A 21296-nucleotide genomic window follows, 5' to 3' on the forward strand; every position below is an offset into this window, starting at 1 on the left:
CTGTGCAATTTACGAAAGGGCAACAGTCAATTTCAGTACTTTGATACATAGCAATAAAGGGGATACATCAGAGGGAGAAAATAAAATACGATATAGTGAGGAACTAAAGAAAATGAGAGAAAAGAAATAAAGAAGTGAGAGGAGCTCGGTGAGCTGTCTGACCCCAGAGCCGCTTGCAATTCCCGTGCATAAATGCATGGACACCACACTGATAAGCGATTGAACAATGATCCCGTCAACCGCCAAGAACTGCAGCTATCCTGCTGACCCAATTTCACAAAATCAACCTGCCGATTGATCACGCTGACTGGATTAGAATGTCATTTAAAGGGAGATTTTAAAATAACGTTAATACATGACAGTTCTGCAACTTAAATATAAACTAGTATAATAAACAAAATATAATTATATTAAAAAAACATAGCAGCGCTGCAGTCCCAGGATAGTGAGCAGGTAAGTACAGAATCGGGTCGTGTCCGGTTCGACCTAAGGCCTGGACAGAGCACAGAGTTTACGACTTGGTCCATAAACGATACTGATAACGATGGATTATGCAATGAGCATTAATCTATCGTGCAATCAGCCATCACCTGTGAGGTACAGACCTGCTGACTCATTACCAACTAAGGTTAATTATCACCTCGTTCTGTGGCCAGTCTCTGGGTATAAATATCAGTTAGGTTAGGTTGAGCCTTACCTTCGTCATGGCGTTTACCGGGAAATATCAGCTGCAATCGCAGGAGAACTTCGAGGAATTTATGAAGGCGATCGGTGAGTGAGGGTCATCTCTTGTCCATGTCTCCTTTCCCCTCATTAATCCATTCACCACTGCATTCTGCCCCTGTAGACTTAGGCGATGTAGACGACGCAGTGTGAAAAGTTCTCGCCCCATTGTCGGGTGGTTTTAATTTATGCTTTTTTGATCTGCGTTTTTTTTTTTTTCTCTCCAGGTTCTCCAAGCATTCAATGCATGGTTTGTTGCATGCAAGGGGACTGAATTGCACTTTAAAAATGCAATACTTTTTCTTTAACTTGGCAATTGAGAACTTACATGTCAATTGGCAAAACTGGTGGTCTAATGTATCCTCACTCTTGGCTTTATTAAGCTAGCTTATATTGGCCTCTGAGGACCAGTGCCTAGTTTACTAAATCTGAATTTGAACTTTGGTCTTCCCCTGCTAAGTGTTCTGGAAGATTAACATGTTGAAGTTTGGATGCCTCTGTAAAGTAAACGCTGCTGTATTAAACTCTTAAGTGTTCTTGTGCAACTGACCACTTGACTTAAAAAAAAAATATGCAGTAATTTTAATATCCTTCAGTCATTTCTAGCCCTTCTAAACCATCTACTGGCCTGCATCTCTCCCTTAGGACTCCCTGATGAAATGATCCAGAAAGGCAAGGACATTAAGAGTCTGTCTGAGATTGAGCAGGATGGTGACAACTTCAAGGTGACTGTGACAACTGGCAGCAAAGTGCTGGTGAACCAGTTCACTTTAGGGCAGGAGAGTGAGCTGGAGACACTGACTGGGGAAAAGTACAAGGTGAGGACTAGTGTACACTGCAGGGACAACCTTGGTCTGGGTGTGTTGAGCTCTTTGATTGAAATCCATGCACATCCACCTTTTAAAACTGATCGTGGCTTAAGTTTAATGCATCTCTGTACCCCCAATTAACCAACTTTTTTTTATTCACATTCTGATGGAACACTTTCCACGATCCTTTAGATTGTTGGTAGCAGCAACTAGCTAGTTCAAAACCAAATTTCAAAGCTGGACCTGAAATAACCACTGTAACAGATTCTACCTGAATCCTCTTGTACCTCTGATTTTGTTCCACACCTCTTGGTGTCCTTTCCAAATCTAAATCGGATGTTGTGCTATTTTCATATCTAAAATATCCATCAAAGTCACCCCACTGTAACCAAGCTTGTGGTTTCTTTCTTTGACCTGTATGTGCATCTGTGTTGCAGTCAGTAGTGACCATGGAGGGAGAGAACAAGCTGAAGGTGATCCTGAAGGGGATCGAGTCTGTAACCGAACTGTGTGGAGACACGCTCCTCAATGTGAGTGTGTGAAGGGGGGGGGGGCGGTCAATCCAGCAGGTTTAAGAGGCATCTTTAAATTGCATGTGTTAAACTGAGGAAAGATATTAACACCATTGTCTCCAGAGCTTGAGTGAAATGAGAACACTTGTGAGACTTGGCTTGAGAATGAGTGCACAAGCCTTCAAATAATTCTGAAGTGTAACCATGGCTGTAGCTTTATTGGCATTTCAGTGAATCACTATAGATTGTTCACATTACCTAAAGCAGGAATTGTGGTGAAAGACCCCATAGCTAGGTTGGGCATGTCCATTTGTCTTGAGTCTTGCATTGTGGACCTCTAATGCTGTCTTTTTTTTTTTTTTTTTTTTCCTACCCCCAGACCATGACTGTTGGAGGAATTGTTTACAAAAGGATCAGCAAACGTGTGTAGTGCAGTGACATAAATAAAATGTGGAAAATGCTGTTGTGTGGGGGTTCTCTATCCAAGAATGAACACTACTCACATAACCACAGATCACACTGGTTAAAGAGGCCCCAGCTGAAATGGCTTGAAAGTTTCCATACTAAATTAATGTATTAAGAACTGGGGTATGTGTAACCTGGCCTTTTAAGAGAGGCACTCACTGTGACTGTAATCTCCAGTTAATTGAGATACTTCCAGGTATCCAATTACAGGCTCCCTGTAATGCTACTGCAGGATTCACTTCACTTCGGTGGAGTAACTATAGACTATATGAGCACACAGTTAGTGCTCTTGTCAAGCTTAGGGTCGGGTGTCTGCACCTGATCCACTGGACTAAGGAATAAGTAAGACTGATCACTCCTCTGTCTTGATACCGTGCATGAGATGGAGGGTGAGTTGCATGCCTTAAATATTGCCAAGAAAACTGGGCCTATGTCCCATATGGGGAATATAGGGCTTGTCCTTCCCAAATACAAAAGTAATGTGAAGAGTGACTGGTGTGGGGGAAGTCCTACTGCAAGGAGGCACTCCCTGTGTTCTGAAGTGTTTAGGTAGAGGTAGGTGAGTTGCTATGGGGTAAGCTGGGCATCTTCCAGCTGTCTGTGTGGCTCAGGGTGGTGGCTGCAGTTTATTAAAGTAGACTTATTTTTTGCGAAACAGGTTCTTGATCGCTTCCTCTCCTGGCTCAGCCATCATCTTCATAGGCTGGTTCTGCAGAGCTGCCTCTCTCATGCTGTAGTAGATGTACTCATTCTGCTGGAACATCCGCAGCTCCATCTCTGTCTGCATGCGCATAGTCTGAGGAAGAGGAGCAGGTGAGGAATTGGTATATGAGGAAGTGAGTTGCTACTGTTGGACAAGATCAGTTGCTCAGGGCTGATTTTATGGCACTTGACTTGGGAAGGTGGTGGGGGGGGCACCTGCTTTCTGAAGGAATGGGAAGCTGTAGGGTTGGGGATTGCCATTTGTGGGCCTGTGTGCAGTGGATATTCTAGAGCAGTGATTCTCAATCCTTTCCCACTGGATGGGTCATGTCAAGTGAAAGGCCACTGTAATTCTTTATTAAATGCACTACAACCCATTGAGACTTTCATAGTGATCATGCCACAAACTCACATTCAAAAAGACAGTGTTTGGTGTAAATGTATCTAACCAATTGCATTTGAGCTGGATTATCCTTACTAACAAGCTCTCAACTGATGAATGTCTAATTGCAGAGATGTAAAAGTATACCCAACTTTGACAACTTAAAATTATCTTTGCTGTCTGAATGAATACATAATTTGCTGCTAACTAATTATTGGTAAACCTTTTTAAATCATTGTTCATGCAGTGCACCTTTACGGTGTCATTCAACATCTTTATCATTAGCTGTTGGTGTAAAACTAAGGTTAGAACATTAAAGGTTACATACCATTCTTCTAGGTATGATAGAATTTTTAAGGAATAAACCATGGCAACTGTTGAATTGGCAATATAGTTCAATTTCTTGAGCAGCTGTGGATTGGATCTTGTAATGAGATGAGTGATTGGTAATTTGCTACTGGTATAAAGAGTAGGGGAGGCAACATTGTATTGATTGTTAGAAGTAGATGAGGAAAAACAACTAACCATTAATTTCTTTAGAGGTGGTACATTCACTTTTGAAAGTATTGTAGAGAACTGGTACAAGATGCTTCCCACCCCCCCTCTCTCTCGGGTCACAAATCCACTCAACTAATCTTAAACAAATGTCAATCAAGTGCAACTGTACTGATACAAACCCATACATGTGTGTATATATATATATATATATATATATATATGAAAACTAGAGTATATATTTTATACTAATGCTTATCACTATGATAATGCTGGTTATATAATAAATACATAATTTATATTACAAGTATAATTAAGTTGTATTCTCATTAAATACACTTGCTAATCAGTGATTTCCAGATTGTACATAAGTTAGACTGTAATCAATGCATCTGCCCCACACTCCCCTGTGTGATCAACAAGCCACACAGCCTCTTTACATAGAGGATTCCTAGAGATGTAATCAACTAAAAGATGAAAATGGTGACATTCTAGAAAGGTTTTAACATAAAATAAAAACCTAACTACCATAGTTAAAAATACAAATACATACCTCCAGATCCTTGGTGATGGGATGTGAGGGCCCATGTGTGATCAGCAGGATTGCATAGGCCTTGCAAATCATGCCATGCCCTACCTCGATCAATCCAGCGTGCCAGTGTGTCACACCTGCACGCATTGTCGCCATTCCAAGCTGGGCGTTGTTGGGGTGGTACAGTTTTCTGCAGAGTGAGAAGCAGATGGATGGGAAACTCAGATACTGCTATCTGCCAGAAATGTACTACATTACAGACAGTGTCAATCTCACCAACTGTGGGATACTGCCATGAACTAAGGGTCTCAGTTAAAATGTCAGACGGTACTGGGTGTACATCTAGCAGAGTCATATTGTGCATCTCTGTTCACTGAGTGAGAGAGAATGCAAGTGTGTACTCACAAGTATCCATCCACCATCCTGCGTGCATACCCTGCAGCCTCCTGAAATAACTGTAGGTAGGACAGCACCTCAGAGAGCACACTCAGAATGCGCAGTAGGTAGATGTGTGTTTCCCCAAACACAGGCTCCTGCTTCTCCAGACACTGCCTGCACAGCTTTACTACCTGTCACACACAGAGAAGAGACTGGTGGGGTCTGCCACAATATCAAACTGGCACACAGTGGATATTAGTGAAGGGTAGTAATACCCTGACATACATACAAGGTAATTAAGGGCACCTGAGGGGTATTTGTTCACTAGCACTGATACACTAGCACCCTGGCATTGTGTTACCTCATGATAGTTTCCCTCAGTCCGTGCTTTCTCAATTTTCTCCAGAGCCTTCACACTGAACTGCATCACCTCCTTAATTAGATCATCTGATGGCTGGGAGAAAGTGTGAGAAAGATGGAGAAAAAGATAGGAGAAGGATGAGAGGAAGAGATGTTATTTATATTTGATCTCTGATACAATATAACAGTGATAGTCTCTTTTTGCACTATTTAAATTATTCTCCAGTATTGGAGGAGTTCTGCCCACTGCACTACAGCTAGTGGATGCAAGAGGGCTCCATTGCCTCAGCATGCACTATGCTCTAACTACACTATGCTCTGGCACAGCAAAGATGGGATATGGGGCTGTAATATGCTGGGGGTGGCAGTTTTGGAGGGTGTGGAACAGAGCCTTGAGCTGAAGAAATGTGTAGTCTGCAATGTTGGAATATCTGAAGTTCTGTGGTATTCTGAGGGTTATCCGGTGGTGTGCAGTGTTCGGGGGTTCCCCACCTTTGCGCCGTCCTCTTCCACCTTGACTGCAGTCATGAGCTCATCCTTCAGACCCTTGGTGCAGTGTTCACAGTTGCACTCGAAGAAGTATTGTTGCCTCAGCTGCAGACGCCGGTCAGCACTCAGGCTCAGGAAATCCACATAGGACACTGTCAGTTCCTCCCCAGGGCTGATCTTACCCATGGCACGCAGTTCGATCCTGGGGACAGAGGTGGGGACAGGGGTCAGAGTGGGAGAACGAGGCACACAGGGATAGGGAGAACAGGGTAGTTGGTTAAATCGGGCATAGGACAGTAGAGGGACTGAGAAACAGAGGTACAGGGCAGATGTTGGGAAAGAACAAAAAGGGTGACAAAGAAGGGATGTGGACAGGGAAGAGGGGGTGGCAAAGAGAGGAGAGATAGGGGCCACAGGTGGACAGGGGTGCCAGGGTGAGACTCATGGATCATACAGCTGGGTTGTCAGACCGGTGCAACTCACTGCTCCCAAGTCTGTCTGTGACACATGATTAAATACATAAAGAAAGAGAGAGAAAGTTTGTAGTGTACAGTGTCTGGTGTGGGGCAGCATGTACATTATGTTACGTTTTGGCAATGTGTGGTGTTCAGTTCAATGTAGTGCGGTATATAGTGTGTCATCTGGTATATAGTGTATTGAAACAGTGATCAATTAACAGGTAGACATTGTATGAGATAACATAAGGAATAATTTATTTGAACTCAGATTTACTACTTTTAATCAGCAACAAAATTAACCCAATGCAGTATAACACACTGGTCAAAGGCCAGTATGCTTTGAAGTTACTTAACACTGACGTGCTGTTACTCCCTTGAATTTAAAGGGTGCTACATAACACACCTCAACACACTGAAATCAATACTACTTTATTCAATGCTTAAGGTGTCTATGCAACTGGCCACTGGTCCCTGGGAGTTGTTGAGTTACTGAACCATGTGATGAACACAACCCTCGTGTCAGTAACCTGCCAGTAGGGGACTGAATTAAAGTTCTTCAATGTTTAGTGCCATCTCCAGTTGAGCACTTCACACTTTTTTCCACATGTAATACTGATTTGCCGGCGAGGTGGATGGGGCAGAGTGGAGACACTGCTGTTTATTACCTTTTCTGTTTTTCTGTTAGTCTTTGGGCTCAGAGCCAATGGAAATACTGAGTCACTGTGCCTTGCAGCAGACACTCACGCACTCCCACCCTTCAAACACACATGCTCCAGAATCTCCTCCCACACAGGGAGAGGGGACAGAGGGGGACACAGAGGGCATGAAAGTGAGAAATGGGGGAGAGGGGGAGAACGGAGGGAGAGGAGGATGCAGCAGAGGAGATAGTGGAAATCGGCTGATTGATTAAAGTGAATTAACAAGACCATAATTAATTCCAGGCATGATTTTGTGATGCTGGTGAATTTCCATGATGCCCGTGGTTGAATGGATGGCTGTTTCTAAACAACTCTCAGAGCTGGAGAGACCTGCTTAGTGTTATGTATCAGGGCTCATGGGGTACAAATGTGTGTTACAGTGACATCACTCCCATAGATTAGATAGGGAGTTCAAACCCCCCCTATCTGGGGAGTAGTCTTGAATAGGTAAAAAGATGGTGACCACACACAGTTCACAGCAGTGGCCGGTAAATTCAAATAATTAATCCCATGTAGGAATGAAGACCTTGGAGCTGTAAGCCTGTCTGACTGACACCCTCCTGCTCCCCTCTGCTCCTGGAGGACTGGGTTTTTGGTGGGTGAAGGTCAGTCACTCAGCACAGTACAGAGATCTGCCAAAGGTAGGGGCAGATATTGTCTCTCTTGTCACACAGCACTGGACTGTCTCCATTTGGGAATGTATCAGTATAGATGTGAGATGACATACTGCCATATGCTTAACGATGCAAACTGGCCCAGCAGAGTAACATTCTGTCTGTCTGTCTGTTTGTCTGTGTTACTGCCTGACAAGCATACTACACAGCACAACTTGATTTAGCTCTGTGGCTGTTGTTCCTGGACCCAGCTACTATCTTAACATTAACCGTCTAATGTTGCTCCACGAATAACAACCACACAGCAAAATTGGGTTATGTGTACAGAACACAATCTTCTCGCCTGTCTCTGCACTAAAAAGGGAAACAAACGCCCCAAAATATTACAGTAATAATCTCTCTCCCTTTCCCCCACTCTCCCTGAGTGGTTAGTGTCTGGAGCCCTTGATGGGAGGTGTCTGGGGAGGTGGGGTCTACAGGGTCAGACTCATGCCATACAGACCCACCTCATCTGCGTGTGAAACATTGAGCTCACTGCCTCGTGACTGAAAGAGAAAAGGAGAATGCCCCATTTACACAAGACACCGCACAAACTGCGGCCTGGGCACAAACACACACACTCCCCTTTGTACACCCCTCTATTAACACACTTTGTCAGCATGCTCTATCCCAGACAGGGAGGTGTTGCAAGGTGCAGCTCTCTACCTACCTGTGTATATGTGTGATTATGAGTATGAGTGTGAGTGTGAATGTGTGTGTATGTGTGCTGCATGTGTAATTTATTACTGCGGTGCTTTTATATTCCCTGCTAGGAATCTGTGCTGGCTGTCTTGTTTACAGTTACTATGTGAAGTTCAACATTTTAAACTACCAATATTGGTATTGACTACTGGTATTATTGACAATATTGGTATTCACAATATACGGTTTTAACAATATTTACTATATTACTGATTTAGTATAACAGAAAGATTTAGATTGGATAATCTGTCCTGCTGAAAAAAGTAAAAAAATGTTATACTGTTGTCTTATTACATTTTTCAGTCCAGGGTTTGCACTGGATTATAACTCCTTAAGGTGTCACCAGAGCTGCTGCTTTACTGTATTACATTAATATACAGTAGTATAGTGTATCATAGTGTGCTGTACTGTACACAGCTGTGCAGTGTGTCACAGAGACGACAGAGCTGTACTCACTTGCCATTGTTGAGGATGACGGTGCAGTTGGGCCAGCAGTCATGGTTGACCAGGCACAAATTGGGGAAGAGCCCAACGCCCACAGCCTGCAGTCCACGCTGGTCGCTTACGGTGAACCCATTACAGTTGATCTGCCAATGACATGGACATAGGCTTTCACCAGATTGGCATCAAAGTAACTGGGCTTCTAGTTTTCACCTTTGGAAATGTTTTCTCCTACAGACTGGAGCTGAGTGGCCTGATCTAACTCTGACCTGATATTATCTCTAAGGCTGTACAGTTTGTGCCTGAATTGTTTCCTATGGTTAGTAATTTGCACAGCCCACCCAATCATATTAAAATGGTCACCCTTCAATGTTGACAGAGAGAGAGAGAGAGAGAGAGAGAGAGAGAGAGAGAGAGAGAGAGAGAATCTAAATTGAATCTTCCACTGAACTTTATTTATTTCAGTCAGGACTTACATGGTGTAGTGTTTTTTCTTGCACTTATTGCATTTTGAGAAACAAAGAGAGAGAGTGAGAGAAAGGTTGACGCACCACACCAAAGATGTGTGAGATTTGATCCACAACAAACTGTCGGCAGTTATCAGGCCAGAAGTCCAGGAAGTTGTGGACGTCCACTTTAAGCTCCTTCAGGTCATCCTCTGGCATGTCGGCCACATGGTCCTCCAGCTGATCCAGAGAGGTCAGACTGCCCTCCGCCTGTGCCCCTCCCTCCTTATCCACTCGCCACAATACCCGTGCTGCCAGACTGCACACACAGGGACACCATTACAATACAGCCTGCATACATACACAGGGACACTAAGGGACAAGCATTAATACACACACACAATCACAGATCACAGTGAAAGAGAGAGACACAGAGGTATGCATTAATACACACCAGGACAAACTGATACACACAGAGAAGCACATTAATACATAGGAACGTCAATATACACAGGGATGCATATTTCCCTCTTTCTTCTTCTCTTACCGGATGTTCTCATTGGGCACCTTGCCATAGTTCTTGATGGCACCGCACTCATTCTTGTGCTCAGCCCAGCCCTGGCGCTGGCAGGTACGGTCACAGTAGTGCGCAAACTTACACTGCCCACAGCGCTGCAACTTTGGCTGTCTCTTGAAACAGGTGTGGCAGACATCCTGAACCAAGCTACACAGAGAAAGAGAGAGAAATAGAGACAGTAAGGATGACAGGGAGGTCAGGCCAAGGTTTTTGGTGGTTCGGAACAAAGGATTCTCCATATGACAACATAGACGACAACCCCACTGCACAACAGCAATGAAAAAAATAGAAATTTTTAGGCAAGAAGTAGAAGAGGATAGACCCCAATCACCACCCATGGTGCATGTCACTAAGTCTCAGTGTCCAACAGCCCTCAGTCTGCTCTGGCCCCCAAGACAGTAAAGTCACCATAACTCATGGAAGCCCTGTTACATGGGATCCAATCCCATCTTTCCTCTTCTTAATTGGCATCAAATTAACTCTGATTAACTGCCTAATATTATATCAGCAGCTGTCTCTGGCACCAGGAAATGTCATACCACTCCTTGAACCATGGGCAGTCTGGAAACAGTGTGACGTACTCCGAGACAAACAGACAGACTTACAACATGACTGTGAAACATGACTGCAGCTGTCACTGAGAATGGGAGATGGGGGAGTGAGAGAGACATAACGATAGAGAGGGATTGAATAGGAAGGGAAGGATTGGACGCAGGAGAGAGAGAAAGAATGGTAGAAGTGAGGGAGGGAGGGAGGGGGATAGGAAGAGGAAGAAACTCTTCCTAAGGGGAGTGGAGGGAGGAGGGTTTATCTGTGATTTATATGTTTCTTGAAGCACAGGTTGTGATTCTTCTTCCTGTAAATATTTGTTTTGTATGTTGAGGTCAGTTTATCTGCTTTGGCTGTGTTGTCCTGACAGCAGACAGGACTGGAGGAAGGTGGGGAGAGCAGAGAGCTCAGCAGTGTTCTGCTGCTCATTGCATGAGCAGCTCTCCAGAGTTGTGTACAGTTATGCATCTTTGGCAAGACTTGTTAAATAGTCATGCCAACAAAGCATTTCAAACCTGAACTTGAACTCATGAGATGGAGAGAGCAGGAGAGAAAGAAAAATATAGAAAGGAAGGGGGTGAGGGGGGTAGACATGTGCATTGTTCCAGTGTATTCCTGTGGTCAGTGCTAATTGAGTGAGTGATGAGAGAGCAGTTGTCCGCACGTCCTGGGGTCAAACAGCTCCAACATGCACCTGTGGCTCAGGGGGGAGAGTTTAGATCCTGAAGAGACTGCAGTATAGCGTTTTCAAGATTTAATTCTACTCCAAAATTCTTAACTTCCTGATCCAGCTCATTATTGGCTTTGCTGGACCACCATCTAACAACTTTTCCCATTTCTGAATGTGCTGATTCAGCTAGACATGTAAACCCTGCTGTATTGCAGCCCTCCATGACCAGATCTGTGCGGTCCTACTTTTGAGACACAAACATATACACACACACTCTCAAACACTCACATACACTCATACACAGAAGACACTGCAGATCCCTTGCTACAGTGATGCTACTCAGTACACACGTCTCCAGGCAAACACAGTTTATAGGCTGCACTCCGGAAGAGGAAGCCCTGCTGCAGTGACCTGGGAGAGAAACCCACACAGGGATGTTGAGAAGAGAGTAATGATGAGTGTGTGAAATGTTTTTACAGCCCTTAGGGGAAAAGATGCCCCCTCAGCTGAGTATCTGTAACAGGTGAGACAGAGAAAGTGAGAGAGAAGATAACACCACGGCAGACTATGTGACACAGGTCAAAAACCCCAAGCTGGGACAGATTCAGCGATCACAACCTGGAGGTGGAGACTGGACGATACAGGCAGACCTTGACCCCAGAGACAGACGCCTATGTCGACAATAGAGGTAGAGACGGAGGTGCATTTCACTCCGACCTGCGCCATATGCACACGTCAGAGATACTTTCTTCCCCAGATTCACCAGTAGAGCCCTTGACTTCTCTCAACTCAGCACAGAGGCCTGGCTCAGAGTGGTGCTAGGGGAGCACAGAGACTGCACTGTGATTGCAGATGAGTACATCACAGCCTGCCAAAATGCCAAAAAACACAACCATGTCTCGTATCCAACACCAACAACACAGCACACCAGATCTGTAAATGTCTGTGCATACATGGAAAATAACAACATATGTAAATCTGTAAAGCTATTTACATTTTAACTTTTATTTTGTTATTCTATTTCCAGTCTCAGATACACACACACACACACACACACACACACACACACACTGCACAGCACAGTACCAGAACAGTCCCAGCTCTCTACCTCTTTCTGGTGTAATTATTCTTATATACAACTATTACATCTACAACAAAACCCTCAATGACAGGTTTACAGCATTGTGACAGTCAAGAATTCACCTGTCACTTTATGAAGAAAACTAAATATATTTCTTAAATAGCAGGCTGTGAGAGAGAGAGGGAGAGAGGCAGAGGAGGAGAGTAGAAGGAGACAGATAGGGTGAGAGGGAGGCTGTTTTCAGTCAATTTTGTGATCTCACTTCAGCGGGAACCTAACTCCCCTCTCCCAGGTACAGAGTATTTTAATTGCACTTTACTTGATTTTGTTTGATAGAGTTGACCTTTATGCTGGACTGTAATAACTCTCTGAATACACATACTTTGGCAGAGCCTGAGCACCGCCTGCCAAACACTGCTATTTTTACTTTGAAGTGAACAGTGTAGCAGCACCCCCTCCACACACAGATATTCGCACGTACACACAGACATACATACTTTCTCAAAAGCACTCTCACATACACATTTCCCCCCACTTGCCTCTTCAGCCCAAAGGGTTTGTTTCTGATATTAGGAGAGGCAGCTGATCAGCAGCAGTGAGGACAGCCTGGCTACCCCAGCTCAAAAAGGCTAATTCAATGAAGGGTCTCTGACATTGTACCAGTAAGTGTGCAATAGATCACAGAGCACAAACTGGAGAATATACAAACACAGACAGTATCCTTAATGTCACACACGGCCTGATGCTCATGAAGAATTAACCCAATGTTGAGGTCTTCAGAGGAGACAACTGAAAACCTCATGCTGCTCTGCATCAAAAATTCAGTAATTTCAATTTAGCCAAAGCTTGCAATATCCACCCCTTCACAGAAGTCTTGGATACAAGGGCAGGCATAAAAGTAAAATGTGTGAGACCATAACTGTAGGTATTCTAATGCTGCTGTTTACAGTATTATGGTTGTCTCAACAAATCTCCATGTTGAATAACGTATTATTTTACATGATGTTAAGCAGTGCAGGTGATTCCTCTCAAATTGAATTCGATTTTATTAATAACTTGGTATGTGCTGATTCTGACTTGCAAAACGTCACTGTTTATGTTCTTGTTTTACTCAATGAAAACTGCGAAAACTTATTGAATCGCTCTTAAATATACTGAGAAGATGGGGTAAAATAATTCACATTAGCTAAGCAGTAATGCTCAAAGAGAAACATTCTCCCCCGTCGAACAGCTAGCTGCGCCAGAGCTTTAAAATAGTTACAGTGCCTGAGCTGGGCTGACTAGGAACAATGGGGGAGGGTCGGGTGGGGGTAGTGCATAGCAAAGCCATGACATAGGCCGCACACACACATGTATGCTCATATACACACCAGACACACACTGCAAGAATAAACAAGAACAACTGTCCCTCTGCAAACTGGTTCCACTCACAGATGTCTATCTGTGCACACACATTCCACTCTGCACTACAGCATAGTTCAACCTGTACATTAATGTCCATCTACATTCTATCTACATCTGTTCTGCCTGTCAATCATCAAAGTTCAGATAGCCAGCGTATATGAGAATTGACATCCACACTGAACTCTTGAACACTATAGCCCAGCACTGTAACACTGAACTACTGAACACACTGCAGCTCTGCCCTGAGACACTGATCTAGAATTGTAACAAAAGCAGAAAACAAGCAGAAAAACAATACAGTCCGTTAAAAACAACCTGTAATGACAACAAAGATTTAGGTTGCAAAAGGGAAGTTGAAAAAGTCAGCACAATTGACTGCTGCATTGTCAGCAACGAAACAAGAACCAGATGTCACAAGTGGAAAGTTAGAAATTGTCACATTCAGGGTTGGAAATACCAGGCATCATAACACAAAGTTAAACATTTCTGGAGCACACCCCTCTGCCAAGCAGCTGAAGACTGCACTCTCAATTCCTTGAAGAAACAGCCAGAAGAAAATCTGCGATCAACAAGCTGCTGAGACGCCCAGTGAGAAAAATAGGCTGAACAGACTCTACTACTGGCTTAGTTCTTCTAGACTCGAGTGTAAACTTCTGCTTTGATGGCCTGACTGCATTTGCCCTACCGTTCCCTCACTCCAAGGGTACGTTCTTCACTGTCAGGGTTTAACCTCCAAGGTAAAACATTATTTAAATGTTCTAATCATAAATCTGAATTACATTCCTCACAGCTTGTTAAGACTTAAGATACAATCACACATACATCTAACTTCCCATTTTCCACACCTACTTGTTCTAAAGTTGCACCTCTGAATGGTTTTACACAACCTTCAGAAAATGGGGATCTGATTATTTGTTGTAGTGTGATTAGTGTTTCAGGTTCCCTTGCCTTTCCTCTGTAGCTGTAGTACACTGTTCTCAATCTGGCAGTGTTTCTGTATACTACACAGCTCTCAGCCCATCAGTATGTGTCTGTGTATTACCCTGTGCTCAGTGCACTGCAGCTCTACTATAATATCCGTACCTTGTCTTTTCCCTGTTCCTTTCCCCATCACTTCCCCAGCATGGTGTGGAGGTACATTCCCTACCTGTCGAACACCACGGCTGCATAGCTGGGCTCTGCAAACAGCACATCTCCAGCCCATAGCTCCTTGGTAGCCTTCAGCCCACGGCCCTTCCCTGGAGAGTCAAACACCTCGACATTCTCCATGTTCTCCAGTGTCATGGCACGGAGACAGACAGAGAGAGAGAGAGAGAGAGAGAGAGAGAGAGATCGATAGAGGAAAGAGGTGGATGAGAGACAGAAAAAGAGCAGAAGAGCAGAAGAGAGAGAAGTGTAGTGAGTTTCCCTCTCAGTTCTTGAGCGCTGACCTGCCTGCCCACTTCTCTCACTGACTCAAGGGTTTCAGCACCTTCGCATTCCTCTGCCCCCCGCAAACACGTCTCTAAATAGATTTGGCCCCCTCCAGCAATACCACTTGCGGGGAAGGGGGTGAGTGGGTCCTGATGGCTGATGAGAGAGGGCAGATCTCCTGTTAGCTGGGAGAGAAGAAAATGGGTAGGCAGGATCCAGCCTCCTTCTCTCTCTCTGTTCTCCCGTGTAAATCTTTCCCAGGCAGAAGGAGAAGGCGCTGGACAGGGGCCAGGTTTGGAGGGGCTATGAGCTGCTACCTCCCCTTGTTTGGGAGAGAGTTAGTCCATCCCTGGTGTATTTTTAGCAGCCAGCTGTGCCTGCCTATCAGGGGGAGCAGCTGGAGAGGGCTGGGCTGTTCAGGGGGAGAGAATGCTGGGCTGCCCCTCCCCACTGGGGCATCACAGACAACATCATAATATGCTGGCTCCCTGACCCATTTGAGAAAACTGAAGAAACTTGCTGCTCCAGAAAATCTGGAAGGAAGAATAATAAGAATGTGGCACTCTTAACTGAGTGATTAATAACTTCAGAATTCAATACAGTAGGCTTACTCTTTAACTATTCTAATAAACTGAAACTGAAGGAATACTTAAGGGTAAATTTAAGTTGTTTCATGGAACTGGTCACTGGGCTCACACTCCAACCCAACTCTTAGTCATGGACCCATGTCATGATGTCATGTTTGTCTGTCCTCCCCAAGCAGAAATGTTAAGTCTGTTGCAATTCCTTAGTGAACTGGAGGCCTGTGAGTGTGTGGAAGTAGGCGTCCCTGACGGCTGTATATTTAAGGCAGTGCAGACGGAAGTGTGTTTCATCTTTGACTTCCCTCTACTTACACTACCCACACACACTCTGGGCTTCCACATCTGTCATTGTTCCCAGGCACATCAGACTGTACTGGCTCAGGATTTGTCCTTAACTGTAACAAGGTATTGAGCCAGGCTATAGTCCTTCTGTAGGACCTGGTCTCACTACAACTTCTTTTGCTGTAGAATGTCATCTTCCATTTCTTGCTTTTTTCAGTTTTTGTTTCACAGGTAACTGTGTTGACAGTGCTTATTGCTTGTCCACACAGGTTGATGTGGCTCCAGTCAATAAAAGACTGAGGGCATTCTTTGGCAGTTTAGTGCTTTGAGGTAGTATGAGTGTGGGCTGCTGTTTTCAAGGTGGGCTAGTATTTCAGTTCTCTATTGCACACAGTGAGCAGTGGCCAAGCAGAGGGACTGAGTATCAGGCCCAACAGAAAGGAAGCCCTGTCTATCAGCCAGCTCACAGGCCCACTTTGCCTCAGGAAGTGTAATTTTAACCTCCCAACAACAACAGTAGAGCCCAGCCACAGAGATAGACCAATGTATATAGATTTATTTTAAAAATGTATTGATGAGAACAAGAACCACAGGGGTTGTCATCTCCTGTTGTCAGACTAGCGATATTCTTACAGATCACTTACAAAGCAGAATTAAATATACAGTACAAAATTGGAGAAAGACTTCAGAGCACAGCCACTCAACAGGGGGAACAGCCTTTGGCTTAACTGCAATCACAATACATGCAGCGCCACACAGTCCATAACTCCACACAACACATTCATACAGTTCTACCCATGTTGTGATCAGTAAACATGGAGCACTCTACAATTATAATGCATATAAAGTACATGATTCAAATCAGTCAAATAGGCTTGCTCCTTTCTGATTGAAACATACATTTTTGTTTAATTGTTGTGTAGTAATTACCTTCACAACAGCATCCTTTTAGACCAAAGTCTCATCAACAAATTTTAGGGTTTCTCAATTGTTGAAATCCAACAAAATCACCAAAAGTGCTTAAGAATTTTGCAGTTTAAAAATGTTTAGATAATACGTTTTACAATAGTTTCCCTTTTGCACTAATGTATCAAAGACGGGTAACTCTGTGTTCTAACTAAATAAGTCAATGTTTTGTTAATAGAATTCATACAATTCGTTACAAGGCTACAAAGAGAAATAGGCACTCCATATTTTGTTTTGTTATAGTGGCATGTTTATTAAGAGGGCAGTGGATCATCTTAAAGAAGGAAAAAAAAAAAAAAAAAGACACCACCTGAGGCAAAGGAGATGGAGAACAATGCACTGCAAGCCCCATCAGTGGAGCGATGCAAGCAACAGCATCCCTCCCTCCCCCCTAGGTACATTGATCAGAGTAAGTCATGTGGCAAGTGCTGAGGTCAGTGCTCCAGTCAGTGTTGGGGTCTATCAGCGATTCAGTATTATCAGTCCTGCAATCAGTCCTACAGAGTGTGCAAATCATAGTAGTCCAGATGAGCATCCAAAAATAGTAGTGGTCCAGCTGAGTCTCTACAGGTCATAGTAGTCCAGGTGTGCCCCAGATTGGTAGCTGTCCTGCAGAAGCACACCGGTGAGCTTCAAGCTAGACTGGGTGCAAGACAACAACTTGCCCTGGCTGTGCATGGAGGAGTAGGACTGGCGAAGCTCAGGGTCACCCGTCAGGCACCGTGCCTCAGCCTGCATGTCTGTGTCCAACGGGCCTGATATGGTGGAGGGGGGGCGGTGAGAAGATGGTCAGTGAGAGAAACACAGACAGGAGGGAGAAGTCTGATTAGGTCTGCCTCATTGGACAGTATCCTGAACATTATGTAATCATCAAGTACATTCCATCCCCTGTTCCTCTCTCTCGCTTACCTGGCGCGTAGTTGAGCACTCGGAGGTCAGGCTCTTCCTCTGCTAGCACTCTGAACATCATATCCCGGGCCGCCTTACCAGTGCAGTACAGCACCCAGGATCGGAAGGGCTGCTGGGCACACAGCGAGCTGATGTTCACAATGCATCGCTGCAGCCCCACGCGCCGTGGGAACACACTCAGCACCCCCGCGGTCAGGCTGAGAGCAGAGCTCACATTTAGGGACAGGTACGCATCCACCTCCCTGGGGTCTGTAAAGCTTACTGCAAACCGGGATACATCACCAAGGGAGGCTGCGGAGGGTCAGGAGAGGTTACTGTTACCCTGAGAGATACACACAGACTGCAGTGTAGGCTACACTGGAGTGCAAATAAAATCATTTCAAATTATAGCGACAGTTCAGGGTAGTTAAATAAATGTACGACTACAAACCAATGGATCTTTTGGAAAAAAAGGGTGATCAAACGTGCATAAAATGTTTTTTAATGATTTTCGTGACTTTTCCCGATTTCCCCCCCCATTGACTTCCAGAAAAGCAGCTCCAGAGTTAGCACCCCCATGACGTCATGGCATATTTTTAGATCTCCGATTCCTGGTACATAGAATGAGCTGGACATGAAAAACTTGCTCCACAGAATATGGTTCTACTTATAGAATAACCTGAGAAAATGTGAGCCAAGGCTATCTACAGAATGGGGTGAGTGACATGTTATGGTAATGACAAATCAAAGCAACAGTCCTCAATTCCTCATTAAGGAAAAAAGAACATTCAACTGCTCATATGACAGTGGAGAAAGTTTTAAACAGTGCAAAACTGCAAAGCATTGAAAACCATGCCAAGTCAATGTATAATGTGAAGCTGGAAACCACATGCAGAGTATTCCCGATTTCATAGGCAATACAGAAATATGGAGGACCTTTTGTAGATGTCTGTCAATGTGGATTGCAGAAGTTGAACAGCATTGAATTGGGCAGAGAACAAATGGTGCTGATATTATTGATCAGATTGCAGCAGAAATGTGAACAAAAAAAAAAACGATCAGTCTTTTTTGACCTACAGCTAATTGTATTGGTATTGGATATGGTTCAATGACGTTTTTGCATCAATGTCCAATTTATTTTGCCTTTGATGGTGCATTAGCATACCAGAATTTGATCGATAGAGGAAAGTGGTGGAGGAGAGACAGCAAAAGATTTGGTGGTCAGAAAGCATGATTAAAGAAGTTGACAAGCTGGTTTTGTTCAACATTATGGAAGGCATCAACTACATCAAACAAGAGGAGTTTTTCCAGGTCCAGGACACACAGACCCGGAGACACAAATGGAAATTGTGCTTCAAGGCATTCAAGATGGAAAACAGGAGCCACTTCTTCACACAGAGAGTTGTCACAATCTGGAACAAACTCCCCAGCGATGTGGTTGAAGCTGACGATTTGGAAAAATTCAAAAAAAGACTGGATAGGATCATTGGATTACTAAGTTATTAATGGACATCAAACAAGTGTGATGAGTCACAAGGCCTCCTCTTGTTTGTAAACTGTCTTATGTAATGTGCAAAAGAAACATGACAGTGTTTATTTGCCATTGGTCACCTTTTTTCAATTGGCCGGAGTTTAGAGAATGAATGGTCAGAACAGTGTAGAATAATCATCATGGACTGGACAGTGCCCTCAAATTATGTTTTGGTTGAATTAAGCAATCTCTCGATAGCCTCAATGACTTGAAACAATCCTTCTTGAAGCAAACATATTGCTAGCTCGACAAGTCAGAGTTTGAGTCAATTGGAAGAAACCCCTGGACTTTACACAGAGGAAGCAAGCAAAGCCTGTATCCAGTTAGCTTTTAATGGAGTAGAGTTGAACTAATGCAGTAAAGTTGTGCAAGTAAATGCAAGTTAGTTTTACAGGAGTTTGGCAGAGAACCTTAGAGATAGATTTGCAAGAGCAACTTCTTCATGGGTCAGTACAAAGGCACTGGAAACACTATCAATAGAACATGATAATTAGAACAAGTAAATGTGTTCCAACAGAGCTCTCAATTACTTAAAGTAATAATCTGCTTAGATTTGACTTTTTAAATTGTGTAATAAAAGAGCTGGTTCTTTATACAATGCTATACTTAACTTAAAACCCATACTGTTTAAAATCATTAAATTGCTCAGATGTAATAAAATATTATTTTGATTAAGGGTTCAATTAAGTAATTGAGAACTCATTGCAACCAAAACCAGCAGGGTAGGGGGACCTCCAGGACCAGGGTTGGAACCACTGCTCTGTACTAGAGAAGAGAAGATGACATGCTGATGAAACAGCTTGCCCTTACTCTTGCCATGCTGCAGGCTCAACTTGCAACTTCATTTCCCTATGTAAATCGAAAGTACACTTGCTGTTAATGTGCCTGCAGTGACGTGCACACGCTTGCCGGGGGGCAGTGGCTGAAACAAACCAAGGGGCACTTCGGTGGGGGGTTGGAGACCTGAAGAATGAACTGAATGGATCACGTGTACATAACAATAAGCTAGTAAAATACCGGATTTGATACTTTCAGTGTTTTCCGAAAATAAAATAAATTAGGACATGGTTCATGTGGTGACATTTGAAATTCACAAAACAGTACAAAATGCACCTCGACAGCGCAGGGGCTGGCGGTGGCGCGGCTCGGCGGCTCACCTGCGTTGTTGACGAGCAGCAGGTGGTCGATGCTCCCCGGGTGGGTCTCCTTGGCCACCCGCACAGTCTCTTCCACTCCCTCCTTCTGGCTCAGGTCCGCCCGCACACACTTCACCTCCAGCCCGGCCCGGCCCGTCTCCGTCTCGCTTATCTCAGCCTGCAGCTCCTGTAGCATTTCTCTGGAGCGGGCGACTAAGAGTAGCACCGACCCGGGCAACAGCAGGCCCCCGAGCTGCAGCGCCAGGCTGCGGCCGAAGCCCTTAGAGGCGCCGGTGATGATGCACAGGGCCTTGCCCAGATCGGCTCGCCCCGTGTGCGGAGCATTGTGTTTCAGATTGGGCTTCATCGCAAGGGTGTAGTTGGGCGCTGCGATGAACAATAAAAACAGCACACAGACTATTTAAACGAGAGCCCCCTTGGCACTGTCTTCGAGACTGGACTGCCGGTAAATATTTAAATAGTTGTTTTATCAGGCGAGTCTAACAGGAACGAAGGGGCGGTCCATCCTTGTACTTTAGACTCGTGGTTCTCAACGACCGGTCCCTGGCAGCCTCTTTGCCGGTTCGTGTAAACATTAAAAAAATATATTGTTAAATGCAAAAATAAAGAAAGTCGAATATTATGTTCTACTTGTGAGTGCTATTTAACGATGTCCTACTAACCACTCCTAAGGCGGTCCAGTCTGTGTGCTGCGCTCCGCGTATTTATTGAGAATGACATCGGTGCGCAAGCTGTGTGTGCGGAGCGGCGCTGAACGCGGGGTTTTATTTTAACGGCGGCGCCGCGACTGACTGACTCACCTGGACTGAAAGCTCGCGTGTGCAGCTCGGCTGGCGCATCAATGAGACTGCGGGCCGCACTGGACCAAACACAACCTCATGCGGCCAGAACATGTTTTAAGACTTATAAAATTACAGCGCCGTGTCCACTTTGGTTTGCTTTTTTCCCA

At 44.4% G+C, this 21296-nt stretch overlaps 3 protein-coding genes across 5 annotated transcripts; 1 reads left to right on the forward strand and 2 right to left on the reverse strand.

The window, feature by feature from the left end:
- The first annotated feature begins 648 nt into the window (after positions 1 to 648).
- fabp1a (fatty acid binding protein 1a, liver) lies at positions 649 to 2505 on the forward strand. The gene is made up of 4 exons (XM_066711791.1): positions 649 to 771; positions 1369 to 1541; positions 1970 to 2062; positions 2424 to 2505. The coding sequence occupies exons 1-4, from the start codon at positions 705 to 707 to the stop codon at positions 2472 to 2474; spliced, it is 384 nt and encodes a 127-aa protein (XP_066567888.1). The 5' UTR covers positions 649 to 704; the 3' UTR covers positions 2475 to 2505.
- Positions 2231 to 15206, reverse strand: smyd1a (SET and MYND domain containing 1a). 2 transcript variants are annotated; one of them, XM_066711787.1, is made up of 10 exons: positions 14674 to 15205; positions 9793 to 9969; positions 9351 to 9564; positions 8815 to 8945; positions 8124 to 8162; positions 5851 to 6049; positions 5360 to 5452; positions 5026 to 5189; positions 4642 to 4810; positions 2231 to 3305 (listed from the first exon to the last, which is right to left on the reverse strand). In XM_066711787.1, the coding sequence occupies exons 1-10, from the start codon at positions 14808 to 14810 to the stop codon at positions 3150 to 3152; spliced, it is 1479 nt and encodes a 492-aa protein (XP_066567884.1). In that variant the 5' UTR covers positions 14811 to 15205; the 3' UTR covers positions 2231 to 3149. The 2 variants fall into 2 exon arrangements, with proteins under 2 accessions (XP_066567884.1, XP_066567885.1); XM_066711788.1 differs by lacking the exon at positions 8124 to 8162 and having other exon boundaries at positions 14674 to 15206.
- A 1135-nt stretch (positions 15207 to 16341) lies between these two features.
- spra (sepiapterin reductase a) lies at positions 16342 to 21227 on the reverse strand. 2 transcript variants are annotated; one of them, XM_066711790.1, is made up of 4 exons: positions 21148 to 21227; positions 20348 to 20713; positions 17681 to 17971; positions 16342 to 17526 (listed from the first exon to the last, which is right to left on the reverse strand). In XM_066711790.1, the coding sequence occupies exons 2-4, from the start codon at positions 20691 to 20693 to the stop codon at positions 17336 to 17338; spliced, it is 828 nt and encodes a 275-aa protein (XP_066567887.1). In that variant the 5' UTR covers positions 20694 to 20713; positions 21148 to 21227; the 3' UTR covers positions 16342 to 17335. The 2 variants fall into 2 exon arrangements, with proteins under 2 accessions (XP_066567887.1, XP_066567886.1); XM_066711789.1 differs by lacking the exon at positions 21148 to 21227 and having other exon boundaries at positions 20348 to 21119.
- Between the last annotated feature and the right edge of the window lie 69 nt (positions 21228 to 21296).

The sequence above is a fragment of the Amia ocellicauda genome, chromosome 8 (assembly GCF_036373705.1).
Source record: "Amia ocellicauda isolate fAmiCal2 chromosome 8, fAmiCal2.hap1, whole genome shotgun sequence".
Taxonomy (NCBI): Eukaryota; Metazoa; Chordata; class Actinopteri; order Amiiformes; family Amiidae; genus Amia; species Amia ocellicauda.